Genomic DNA, 12,687 nt, shown 5'->3' on the forward strand with positions numbered 1-12,687 from the left:
GACACGTAAATTAGCATTAATAGTCTGGCAATTTTCTATGATAAAGAATAGACAGCCTTGTTATTATACTGTGACAGGGCTGTTTTGTTTTATGGGTTGTCAGCTGTTTTGTTGTTTGTGCGACAGCTAGTTGTGTGTACGGTGCTGTTCCTATAGACGGGCTAGACGTGTGAGTGACTTGGAATTTGACTTGCACCTTGTACAAACCAACTAAGAAACTAAACCCTGCCTTTAAGCTGCTAAAGCTGACGCCTTCACAGAAGTAAGTATGAGATTTTTTTTTTTTTTTTTCTGTGCACGGTTTACACACAGAGTTGGTCCTCATGTTTATAACTTGTAGTAAAATTGTAGTGACCAAGTTAAATGAAGACATTAGTTAGACACTGATATTTCATGTTTTAAACCTCCCTTTTTCCCAAAAGGTCTTAAGCAACAAATATGTTGACGCATTCGGAGCATTAAACACAAGTAAAATACAGCACATTCTGTTTATTCTGACCATTTATTGAGCACAGACAAGGCAAAGTCAGTCATCTGATGGTACAGCCGTACATGTATAGCTGCACAACAACACATGAAAAATGTGACAGTATGTCCCTCCGCCATCTTTGGCGTATGAGGCAGTGGGATGGGTGCTTTCCCTTGCTATCACGAGCCTGCTGAGGCCCTGATGTGAGAGTTCAGTTTTCTTTGTTGGCTAGTTTTGCATGGCAAACATCTGACAGGATATTTCCTTTACAAATGAGCAACACGTGATAAAATCCAGACTGAGTTGAGGCGCTCAGTCAATTTGTGTAATCTCAGGCGATGTCCTGAGGAGTCTGGAGGCGCCTGAGTCTCAGAGTGGTGTCACCAGCAGCGGCGAGTCCTAATTCATTTACTTAAGAGCTTCTCACGTGGGGTTTGGAAGTTAATAGGACGATCACTCCATGGTGCATTTGATTAAAGCTCTTAATTACCACAGGTATAATGGGCTGTTAGCACTGGCCCAGTTGTAAAAGGTCAACTGGGAGATGATTGTTTTTATGGGTTTTCTGCAATCTTTCTCAAAGTCAAGGATTATCCTGGACATGACATTATAGTTCCCTGACTGTTCTCTTCACTCTTCACACTGTTCATATGGTTTAAACTTGGAGTTTGATTCCGACTGGATTTGAAAAGAGAGAAGTAAATGCTTTGTATTTCTATCTCCTTGCAGGCACTTTCTTTTTAAGACGGGCACAGGAACAACACCTTTCTTTGGCGCCGCAGCTCCAGGCTACACCATGGCCACCGGGACGGTTTACTCCACCCCGGCTCGCCCGCTGCCCAGAAACAGCCTGTCCAGAGGGGCGTTCAAGTTCAAGAAGTCCCCGAAACACTGCTCCTGGAAGTGCACGGCTCTCATCGCTGTGGGCGTCGCCGTGGTGCTGTCAATCATCCTCTGCTACTGCATAGGTAGGACCTATGGTAGTAGTCCTGTGTTAGGTCCTGTCGTGCTGTGTGTGCGTCTGTCACTGGTGGCAAGTCTGTCCCGTGCTCATGTATCTTTGAGTATGAACCAGGGAACTCACAAATATACACTCAACTCCGGATGAAGCTACAAAACCATTCTGACGAGAATATCGCACAGATTTGCTGCCCACTTTCACAACACGATGTCAAGAACAAATGCACACACACGTGTTTGTTTCACTCTTTTTTGCTGTTTTTGTGAGGACCTCTCATTGAAGTAATGCTTTCCCCAACCTCTCACCTTTAACTTACCCATCCAAAAACAATTATACTAAGCTACTTTTACTGACATGTTAACCCTCTAAACCTTGTGAGGACAGGCCAAAATGTCCTCACAAGAAGGTGGCTGGTCAAGACGTGGTACTCAGAAGTATGACAAAGCATGCCCCCCACACACACACAGCCAGACGAAGATGGAAACAACCGTGCATTGACTCACAGTTATGTTCGAACAGCTTGACAGAGACAGATCCAGGACATATTAGGGTAAAAAACATTCATACACACTGAACACATGAAAACCTGCACACAAGGCCAGAAAAGAAATAAATAAAAATGCAATAAGTGACATGTTTGAAAAATGGATTCACAGGCTGTATGAATAAATGCACACACTTTATGTGACTACACACACTAAAATATGTATACAAATTCATGCAGACGTGCACCTGCATGTATAAAGAAGCCAGGTACACACGGAAGATATAGATGCACACTGACATTCTAGGACGAAGACTCAGAAAGACGGATGGACAGAAAGAGTGCACAATTTCACAGGTCGATACACACGCGTTCCCAAAGATACACACACAAAAATATAAGGCTGGATAGACAAAGACACAAAGAGAGACACCCATACTAAGGAAAGTAAGAACTGGCCTGGGGACACAAAGGCAGGCATGAACTCATGTGGATGCCCACAAATATACACCCCAAAAGAGACCAGCGAGATATATATATATATATATATATATATATATATATATATATATATATATATATATATATATATATATATATATATATATATATATATATATATATATATATATATATATATATATATATATATATACTTTAAATAGGATTCTGGAGCAAATGAATGTATTTTTATTTTCCTTAAAGAGTCCCATTGGAGACAGAGGAGACAATAAGAAGAGCCTGAATGTGATCTTGTGAACGATAGAGCTCAAGCGGCCTGCTGCCGTAAGAAGTTTCAGTTAATAAGCACTCAAGAGTAAAACTCCTCTGCTGGGTTGTTTTAACCAGCAGCCAAAAGTGCATGGAACTGAAACAGTAAACCTCTGACAACAGAACAGGACGAGCTGCCCTCACAGAGTGGTGCTTGCGCGTCTCCTAATCTCTCCCAAGTTTGATCTCCTCCTGGAGTGTATCGATTTCTCGGCTTTTTCATTTCAGCCGCCGTTGCAGATGTCCTGATATGATTCAGTTACATCTGTCTGACTCATCTGTCAGGTATGCAGACACAAACGCGTTTCCTGTTGGATATTTTTGTCTCCTTCTCCTTTGACAATATGCCGCACATCACCCCGATAATTCACACAAGGGATTTTCATTTCCTCGAGGGCTTCGCCTAGAAAAACAGTAAGAGAAGGGTTCAAATGGACAGCCTGTCAAATCAAGCACAGATTTGTGGAATTCCTGCACAAAAACTCCCATCAACACAGAAATACAAATGTACTTTTAAGAAGTGTGTATAAGAACAAGTCATGTTACAGAGAGATAGTTTTCCTAAATATATGTTTAAGATGTTTTCAGTGGTGATGAAATATGAACGGTTGAAACATTTTTTTTTCTTATTTGGAAGTTTTTATCCCAGTGGTTGAAGCCTCACTTGTGTCTCTGGATAGTCTTTATTGTTTTTGTCAGAAAATACAAATTGAGGTAAAAGGCAGGGCGCATGAAGTGACAACATAATACAGAATAGCAATGAATACTTCCACAAACCAATAAAAACAGTGCCCTCCTGCTGTACTTGCAGAGTAGCAAAAGAGCCACAATGGCATCTGTTGTCCCACAGTTTTTGTTCTCTCACATGACGCCGCCACTCAAATGCCTTCCGGACGCAAAGTCTAGCCCTGCCCTCTCCTGCTTTCACTTTCCTATATCCTGTTCATGGGAGTAAGACTAGCTTGGAAAAAGTGTGGTTTGTGCTAAGACTGTACATTGGTGTGAGTGACACCTGCCATTCGTCCTGATTGAACGGATCATTTTCATTTCACTTCCCCAGGCGACCGATGAGTTTTGTTTTGGACCACTTCATTCATTGGACGGCCACGGTGCGAGTTTCACCCAATAATACCATGCTACATTTGAGTGTTTGATTCAACCCAGCTTGTACTAGATCCAGTTTGTGGTGGGCACAGACTCTAGAAGAGGGCTTCCACCAGAATGTTTTTGAAACCCCATAAAAAAATGTATATCTGTGATGCATTTTCCATGTGTTTTCAATGTTTCAATGTTAAAAAACAATGTTTATTCTGAAGGCATGGCGTCTTGCATTTCAGCCGTGTTGTCGTTTACATGTTGCGGCAACCCTTTAGAAAGTGATACAGAACGTGACCAAAATTTAAAGATCTGTTGATGATCCCTTCATCAGTAATATATAAAAATATATTTGAAATTTGTTCGTAACGTTACACGCTATAGTACCAACAGAATGACAGAAAAATGGCGCCAAAAATTACAATTGTGTTGCATTTGTAGTGTGGCATCAGTATGACAGTGAATGAACTCTAGTGGAAAGTTGCAACCTGATGCTTCCGAACAAACTGTCAAGCGACATTTGATGTCGACAGAGATACACAAGTGCAACATCTAATCAATTAGTCAGTTGTTGAAATGTCCCTTGTTAGATTTGCATATCAGCGGGAAACAATTGGTCAAAGCCCCGAAAAAAAAAAGGTCCCTGACTTCCTTTGACGGTGTCCCACGCTTGAACTCCACAACTCACACAAGGGGGATTTGTTTTCTCCGGGGTTTCCTTCAAAACAAGCGCAGACGGGTTCAACTAGCCGACACAGAAGCCACTTGAAAATGAAACGCAAATTCAAGGAACACATACAAAGCAAAAGACTCTCAAACACTTTTAAGAAATCGTCTGATCATTAGAAGGGGCTTTCATCTTCAACAGGAAGGTGAAATGGTCGATTTTTTATTTATTTTTTTCCTCAGAGTCATGTCCTCTGAGAATGCCCTCCAAAGTTTGTGCCAAAACTATGTCACTCTATGGAGGGAAGTTCAATCCTTTAATCATTTTGTTTTTTACACATCAAATTGTGTGAATGAATTGATAAATTACATTTTCAGAACTACGAACAGCCTCTGTATAATGTAACTGATTGCATAAATATGCAAATGCTGATACTAATACAATGCTGATTGATAGTTGATCAAATGGAAACGGTCAATACGTTTGCTTCAATCATTTCTATATTTTGATGCTTAAGCGCACAAAAAACTTTAAAATACATAAAACAAGGATACAGTTATCCATGTTTTATGTATTTTGTACATTTATTTTAAGAATAAAATGTACAAAATGATGTAGAAATACTTGACTAAATAATAAATATGCAATGGAAAAAAGAATTAAATGACTTGCACTGGGCTTGCATCACAAAGAATGACGAGACTTTTTATAGACGTCTAGATTCCTACACACATGGATGGATAATGGATTTGATGTTGTGCAGCACATTGTTTCGTTATACATGACATGGATCTATTCTTGTATAATCCTGGCACTAGCACATGTCTAGAGTTCAAACAGTCGGCAAGATGGCAAACTGAATATGCAAAGCTAATATTTGAAACTTGCTCCAAGGGAAAATTCCCAAATTCTCTGAAGTTCTTAGATCCTAAAACCTTTGGTGGAGGTGTAAAGGAGGCGCTTTCATTTACCCAGGAAGATAGAGTAATCCTCTTTCTCTCCTTTAAGAGTTATGTCCTGTGAGAATGCTTCCAATGTGTTTTTTTACGACGCGTCATATCTGACTTCTTGCTAACCTTTACAATCTTGACCGCGACAATAAACACGCAACAGATTCATCTCCTCTTATACCGGCTCTTGTCAACAAAGCCCTTAATCTTATACTGTCTTTTTCCCTGAGCAGTTGTATAAGTATTCATCCGGCCCGAGCGGGGGGAGCGTGACACAGCTGTATAAGGTGAAAGATGGCGTGTTGGGAAGCTTGTATAGCCAGAGTTTTATTGGTCAATCGAGATGCGGCTGATCCATTCGAAGGAAGCTCTTAAAACTGCAGCGTCGCTATCAAGAGTCCCAATCCTTTAACTGTTTTTGTTTCCCTTTCCTAATCGGATGCTGTAAAATTAATATTTATTTTATCAGCCTCTGCTGCTTTGGTTTGCACCGCAGTTGAAGGACGGATGCCCTTTTGAATGAAAATTGGATTCAGTTGCATGTTCTTCAACGCGACATTCATCAAGTTATTTGATTGTAAACCTGTCTGGTGGTGTGGCGTTACTACTGCCCAGTTTCCAGGGTGTGTTTCCAGGGTGCTTCAGCTCCTCTCTCTGTATGTAGCTTTCTGAGAGAGAGAGAGAGGGAGAGTTGGTTAAACAGATGCAGTCCTTTGCCATTTGCCTCGGGTGTCTAGGAGTGTTTCCACAACTTCCTTTCGCTTTCATCGACTGCCAATTCACCTGCCAGGTGCAATGACTCAAATAGCTGCAGTGTGTGCACTCGTACTTTCATGCTTTTCTTACTGTCGGCTCTCCCGCTCCCATCAGCACAAAGATGAAGAACGATATGGCAAAGACTGCATCTGCCTTTTCTTCCAAACCACTGCTCCATGGTCCACACCACTCCTGAATTTGATCATGGGCAACAACACCTGTTGGGAATAGTCTCCATTTATTATATTATAATAATTTTTAAATACGATATCCACTCAAAATATGTATTACAACAAAGCAAGTGAAGTAGATGAATTCAAATAATAACATTAGACCAATCGTGAGTCGCAGGAAATGACATCATGCCTTGTCTGAACTGGTTAACTTGGTGGCTATTGCTACAAATAGACTCTGCGATCTTCTGCAAAAGTTTCTGAAAACACCAAAAATTTGCCGTCTAATACACGAGTTGAAAAGATTCAGACGTTCCATCAGAGCTTGCTCTTGTGACAACACAATGAATTTGCGATATGTTGAACTGGCACATTTTCCATTGTTTTCCGTCATTAGTCAGAATCATATCACGCCTCTGGTGGTCAGGAAGTAGAGGAGTATTCATGTAGTAGATGAATGTGTACTTAATTCACAAGTATGGATCTGAGCCAGACATTTTCCACGATCCGATCATTTGATATGGTTGTGTGGTGTCCAGTCCTAAGCCCAATCCCATTTCTCACCTTTAACACTAGCTCGTGGGATGAAGTGACCTGTGACGTTGCCATGACAAGTGAGTTGGGACAGCACTTGACGTCATGCTTTACATATGAGAACATCCGTTGTTATATCCACTCCGTGCTGCATGCAAAGCAGGACCAACTCTGGTAATTGGCAGCTTTATATAGCTGGTACATGTTGCCATTAATCACACCATATTTCTGACAGTGAATGGCGCCACTTCAGGTTTCTACTGTTCGCTCTCTGAAGTGTCTTATTATGGAGGCTAAATCACACTCATATAGTTTAGATGACTTGTATGGTCTTCGGATTTGAAAGAAAAGTGTATCTAGGCAACAGCTACCCTGCATGTAGCCAGACACTGTTTCCTTTCCATATCAGGAATTTGCTTGACCATCTTCATGCCATTCAGGGCCAGTAAATCTCCGGACTTCACAATGTTGTCTTGCATTGAAATCTGAAAATATTGTTTTTGTCACTGGAACATTTTTTTCAAAATTCAAAAGTCGACATTTGCTGTGTAAACTGGGCAGTTTCACAGTAGGTGCCAGAAAATGTCTTACCATTTGTGCGCACTAGTTTGACATCGATTTGATGTCATTCAACAGTGTATTTATGTGAACAATAACTTTTTGAAAACTGCTATTTGAAAGTTGAAGGGTGGGAATATTGTTTTTTCGAAAACGTCTATGGGTAAATGTGGCTGTAGTCATGACTCACTCACAACATGACATCCACCACCAAAATATATAATTGTACAGTAAAATGCGGGTCAAAGTTTGACTGGAATTCATGTACTTTATTTGAAAGACAGGAAGCCTACGCTAGGAATGTAGCTGTTTGATGTTTTCCCTTTTCCAATAGAAAAAGAACCAATTTTCCCTGACATTTTTGACATAGCAAATCTCAAACCAAGTACAACATCTTCCACTATGTTTTACTGAATAGATGATAAAACAAAAAGGTTCAGAGTGTTCAGAATTATTCTTTTTTTTTTTCAACAGTCAGAAGGTCCTTACCTTCATTTTTTTTCCCTTTCTTTTTTCCTTCTATGTTAAAAGTTCACGATGTCCCTGGACGAATCCACGACATTCTCCATTGAAATTAGAAATAGATGGTCGTGAGGCAGAAATATTTCTGCTTTAACAAAGTATTGATTACCTCTCAAATGCTGTGATGGAAATTTACAAAATTGATTTGCGGCACACGTCATTCATTGCAAGTTTTAAAACTGCCTTCTGCTGCTTTTCATATTTCGCTTGAAATGATAAAGCAAGAATTAAACAAACGCTGTTTCCTTTTGTTACGTGAGCGTGTTCCAGCACCATCAAAAGGCATCATTTCCTATCCAAGTTGACTTCGTCTCTTGCATGTTACTCCTCTTCTGTGGTGGTAATTGCCTCACAAAAGTGCTCCAAGGAAGGAATGCGAGTGAACGTGGATCTCTCTGGCGCTGTATAGGGTCAACAAAGCCTGATGCACAGTGTGTCCTGACACTTCTCCGTCAGGGCAGTTGGCCTACTTTTCCTCACGTGGAGTCAGCTTCTTCAGGAACACAGCAACACTGGTCACATTCCTATGTATGATTCACTCTGCTATTGAATTACATGTAATTTCATAGATCACCATGAGTCGACGGGGCCTAATATTATTCATGATTTTATAATTACAGACGTTAAAAAGGAGTTGAATGTCTGTGTGACCAGTTGCCATGGCGTGTGTGTGTGTGAGCGTGACTCAAATAAACCTGCTGAGCTGAAGCTTTTCAGTTCCAGTTCTCAAAATTGGCTTGATTGGAAGGATTTGAGCCTGGGTTCAGACAAAGTGAAGCCAATCAGGAATAAAGCCAGCTGTGATTCTCTGATTGTACCACGAAAGCCACATGTGGACCTTTGGAAAAGCAGTTGAAATTGAGCCCCACAAACATTAGAGAAAGGCTAAGCATGTTATTGTTCGAGCGGCTTGATTGAAAAAGTTAAGGTCAGGACGATTGCTTTCCATTCTGCCTTGACTCTTTTGATTTTGCTAAACTGTGAATTTGATGGGCATTTTTTTTTTCTTGGTTTAATTTATGTGGACTCAGTGTGTCCGACAGATGAAGCCTCTTGTGAGATTGTTGACAGAGGTGGGCACTTGTGGTTTAACAACACTGTTTACAGCTGAGAAGTGGATGGTACAGGTGGCCCCACTTGTCTGTGATGAGCAGCAGATTCTGATGCTTATCTAAAGGAGACTAAGAAATCCCAGCGAGGCATGTCCTTGCTGTTTCATCAGTGCAGGGATGAAATACGCCAACAAGTACGCTTCGGTCGAGCTCCAACCATCTGAGGCTTGCTGTGCTCCGAGCTCAGTGACTTGCTTCCAAGAGCCCCATTGGGAGGATTCAGGTGGGATTCTCGGACGCGTTTCGGCATAAATTCAATACTTTTATCAACATTTTCCGGGCTGTTGAGTTTTGATAAGTAGTTTCTGACCAACTGGGATTGTGAATGAGGCAACACTCCATGGTATATGAATTAATAGAATGACTGAATGAATAATTAAATGACCTTTTATTGGTCTTGTCACTAGTCATCTTCTTGTGACAAGGTATTTGTGCCGCAGCAGACTTAATAGATGCGCTAATGCTACCTAATACCAGCTTGTGGCATCCGACCTCTCTTTTCTGATGCAGTGAAGGACACGTTGTGTTGTGAGTGCTACGGTTATCATTCAACTCAGCTTTAGTTTGAGCCCTTTTGGAGCCAGGCCAACATCAAAGCTGTGACCCTTTGCACCTGCAACCACTTGAATATGCACCATGTCGTCATATAAGGGGCAAGGGTTGTTCGTCCAGACCCGGGGCTGTAAACTGTGGGGAAATAAATCCTGGTACACACTATACACCAGAAAACTCAGAGGGCCAAAAGTGCCAAAAACTGGCGCACACTGACCCTCCAACAGCACTGGTTTTATGTATTATGAAGTGTGCGTGGCATGCGCAGTCGGAGCCTCTGTTGTGGTCGTAATTGACTATTGAATTTTCTATTGTGCTGCTCATGCTATGCTGTCAGGTGTTGAGAGCAGCCGCGTTTTTTTTTTTTTTTTTTATCTGGGTTCATGCTACTTTTCTGTGAGGCTGAAGTGTCTTTGTACACTCTGAACATGTGGGTGTCAGAGCTCAATCAAACATGTTGTTAACTCCAAAACTGCTCCTCACATTTGTCCTCGGTGGAAGTGTCTCGCTGACATGGCAGAGCAAAGGCTCACTTCTCCAGGTTCGTCCTCAGGAACAGAGTTGCTCATCATAGCCCATAAATATTAATTAAAGTGGCCGGGCTCGCAGAAATTACTCATGCAAATTCATAAATTGAGGGCTATTCACCTCAAAGCAATTTGTTGATGAGGTAAGTGGAGATTCTGGGTCTGAGAGTGAAGCCACTCTGTGGCATTGCGGTGCGTCTGATGCACAAGAGCCTGCCGCCACTGACAATTTCCTTTCTCCGTGTCCTTGTAGTGGGTGATAGTGGAGGACAGGCGAGTGTGCTGGTACACAAAGAGCATTACGTGTTCTTGATTCAAAGCCCCTTTTGTCTGGGAGTCTTGGCCTGTTACGTCTTCACAAAGCAACCTTTTCACCTCTAGGTCCCTGGATTATCTTCTAGACTTTTTTTTTTCACGTCTGCATTTTTTTTTTGTGACCGTTTCATTTGAAATATTTTTGCTTTATAGTTGATTTATTTTCAGTCATTCTGATCCTGCACATTTCATTCATTGAGTTTGAAGAAAGGTTGGATGTGAATAATTCATAACATGAATTACGGTGTAACAAAAAAATCCAGTAAATAAAAGATAATAATAAATAGTACAAAACCCAACAGATACCTAACAGGTACTGTTGAGAATTCTCTATCACCTGTGAAAGCTCAGAAACCTGCTCAAAGCATTAAACTGTAAACGCAGACTCAGCACAACGACCAACAGCCAACTAAAGAGCACGCACCACTAAAGCAGGAGCTCTACTTTTGTTCACGTGAACATAAACAAACATTAAGAACTCGCATGGAAATGATCATTGTGTTTTGACTGACCAGGAAGATCTGTGGTGCTGTGCTCCTGGTGGTTATATGTGACAATTATTGCATTAGTTCGGCTAAGTTTGGACTTTTAAAAAGCATATAAACAGTTTAGTCTGACTACTGAAGGGAAATTTGAATTCATCTTCAACAGCTGGTTCATAGCTTGACTAAGCTAGAATGTAACCAAGTAGCTCGAACATGACCGGACTGGGTTCTGTGGGTTGTGCAGAGACGTTACATCCATGTTAGCAACAGTAAGCATTGTTGCTAACATGGATGTAACGTGCTGACAAAAAAAAAAAAAAATTCGGGAGAACATGATGCAATCGTACTATTGTTTTAGGCAGCGTTCTGCATGTTATAGCAGTCATTGACAGGGTGCCGATTCACATTCTGCATACTATGGTCCTGAGTATGCAGCGACAATAATGGAACAGATATCTTTAACTTTGGTTAAAGACCCATCAAGCATGACTTTTACGATAAACTTGCCCTTCCCTTGTCATCTCAGCTGAATCATGTCACCACTGCTCTCCATCCTGACCACGCAAACAGTGGTAGAGATGGAGGATCGCTCAACACATGCACACGGAGAAGCAGATGGTCATGCAAACAAGTGCGTGCTAATCTCGCGTCAGAAATATTAGTGCCGTTACGATCGATGACAGCATTATCAACGAGTTCACATTGACTCTCCCAATATTCCTTCTTAATCCAGACTCATCTCTTCCAATGCTGTCATAAGGCAGGTGGTCATAATAAAAAAGCAGACTGGGGTATTTATTTATACCTTCATCCAGATGAACCCTGACATGTTTAAATTGCCAAAGCAAAACGCTGAGAGTTGTACATTCCCTCTCTGCAGCGCCGGCAGGAGCAACCGCACTGATGAATGGACGTCAGAGTCGATGTTCTCGAGCCGCTAATGAATGTTCAGTCATGCCACCAAAAATATAGCTTAAGTATTGAGTGTTCCTGACATATGTATAGACGCTTTTAAGAAAATGATTAGCAGTCGGTTGACGAGACAAATGGAGCCAAGCCGCCGCACTTGTTTGAACCTGTCTGTGCTCTAAGTGCATTCGCACATTTGCACTTCTCTTACGGCATATATAGCCAGGAGCCGCCCGACGCTTCATCTCACCGCGATATTAATAAAGTGGGAGTCTGACATTGAGCCGCAACGGTACATCACCGTCGGAGATGTGTCAATCTTTCACATCTTGCATGCTCGACTGAGAAGTTTTATGTTCATGATCGCGCACGTCCATGGATGGATTGTTCCAATGAAACCTGTTTACACCCTGCACAGCACAGTACCGACCAGTTGACAGAGCTGGCTTTTCCTTCCTTCACATTAGATGTTCTCTCCAGCCCCACGTGCACCTTCTCCAGTTATTTGCTGCAGTCGATATCTATCTTTGCAGCCGGTGATGGGTGTTGGAGAAAACTTCTTAGTGCCGATCAAATAGTTGGAAATCAAGACGCTTGCTGTCAGTGTTCACCAGCTTGTTTCTCTGGAGGAGATTGGCTCACACAAACCCCACGCCGCCCCCGAAACAACAAGCGCACAGTTTGATTGCATCCAATACGCCGACGACGAAGGCTGAACCAGAGCCAGAGCCGTTTAAGTTGTGAGGAGAGGAATGACACGGCTCGTTGCACCGATTCCTCGGTGATGAAAAGTCCAGCTTTGTTGGCATGTTGATCTGGATTAGATAGGAGTTTGGTGGCTCTACCT

At 41.7% G+C, this 12,687-nt stretch overlaps 1 protein-coding gene across 8 annotated transcripts in view; it reads left to right on the plus strand.

Annotated features, from left to right (window-relative positions):
* si:dkey-237h12.3 (teneurin-3) overlaps positions 1–12,687 on the plus strand; it is a 266,708-nt gene that overhangs the window by 150,675 nt on the left and 103,346 nt on the right. For all 8 annotated transcript variants that reach the window (XM_053878277.1, XM_053878279.1, XM_053878278.1 and 5 more), the window contains one exon: positions 1,199–1,437. In XM_053878277.1, the coding sequence (XP_053734252.1) occupies positions 1,199–1,437 (239 nt within the window). The remainder of the gene's footprint in view (positions 1–1,198; positions 1,438–12,687) is intronic.

This window comes from Synchiropus splendidus, chromosome 11, assembly GCF_027744825.2.
Source record: "Synchiropus splendidus isolate RoL2022-P1 chromosome 11, RoL_Sspl_1.0, whole genome shotgun sequence".
NCBI lineage: Eukaryota > Metazoa > Chordata > Actinopteri > Syngnathiformes > Callionymidae > Synchiropus > Synchiropus splendidus.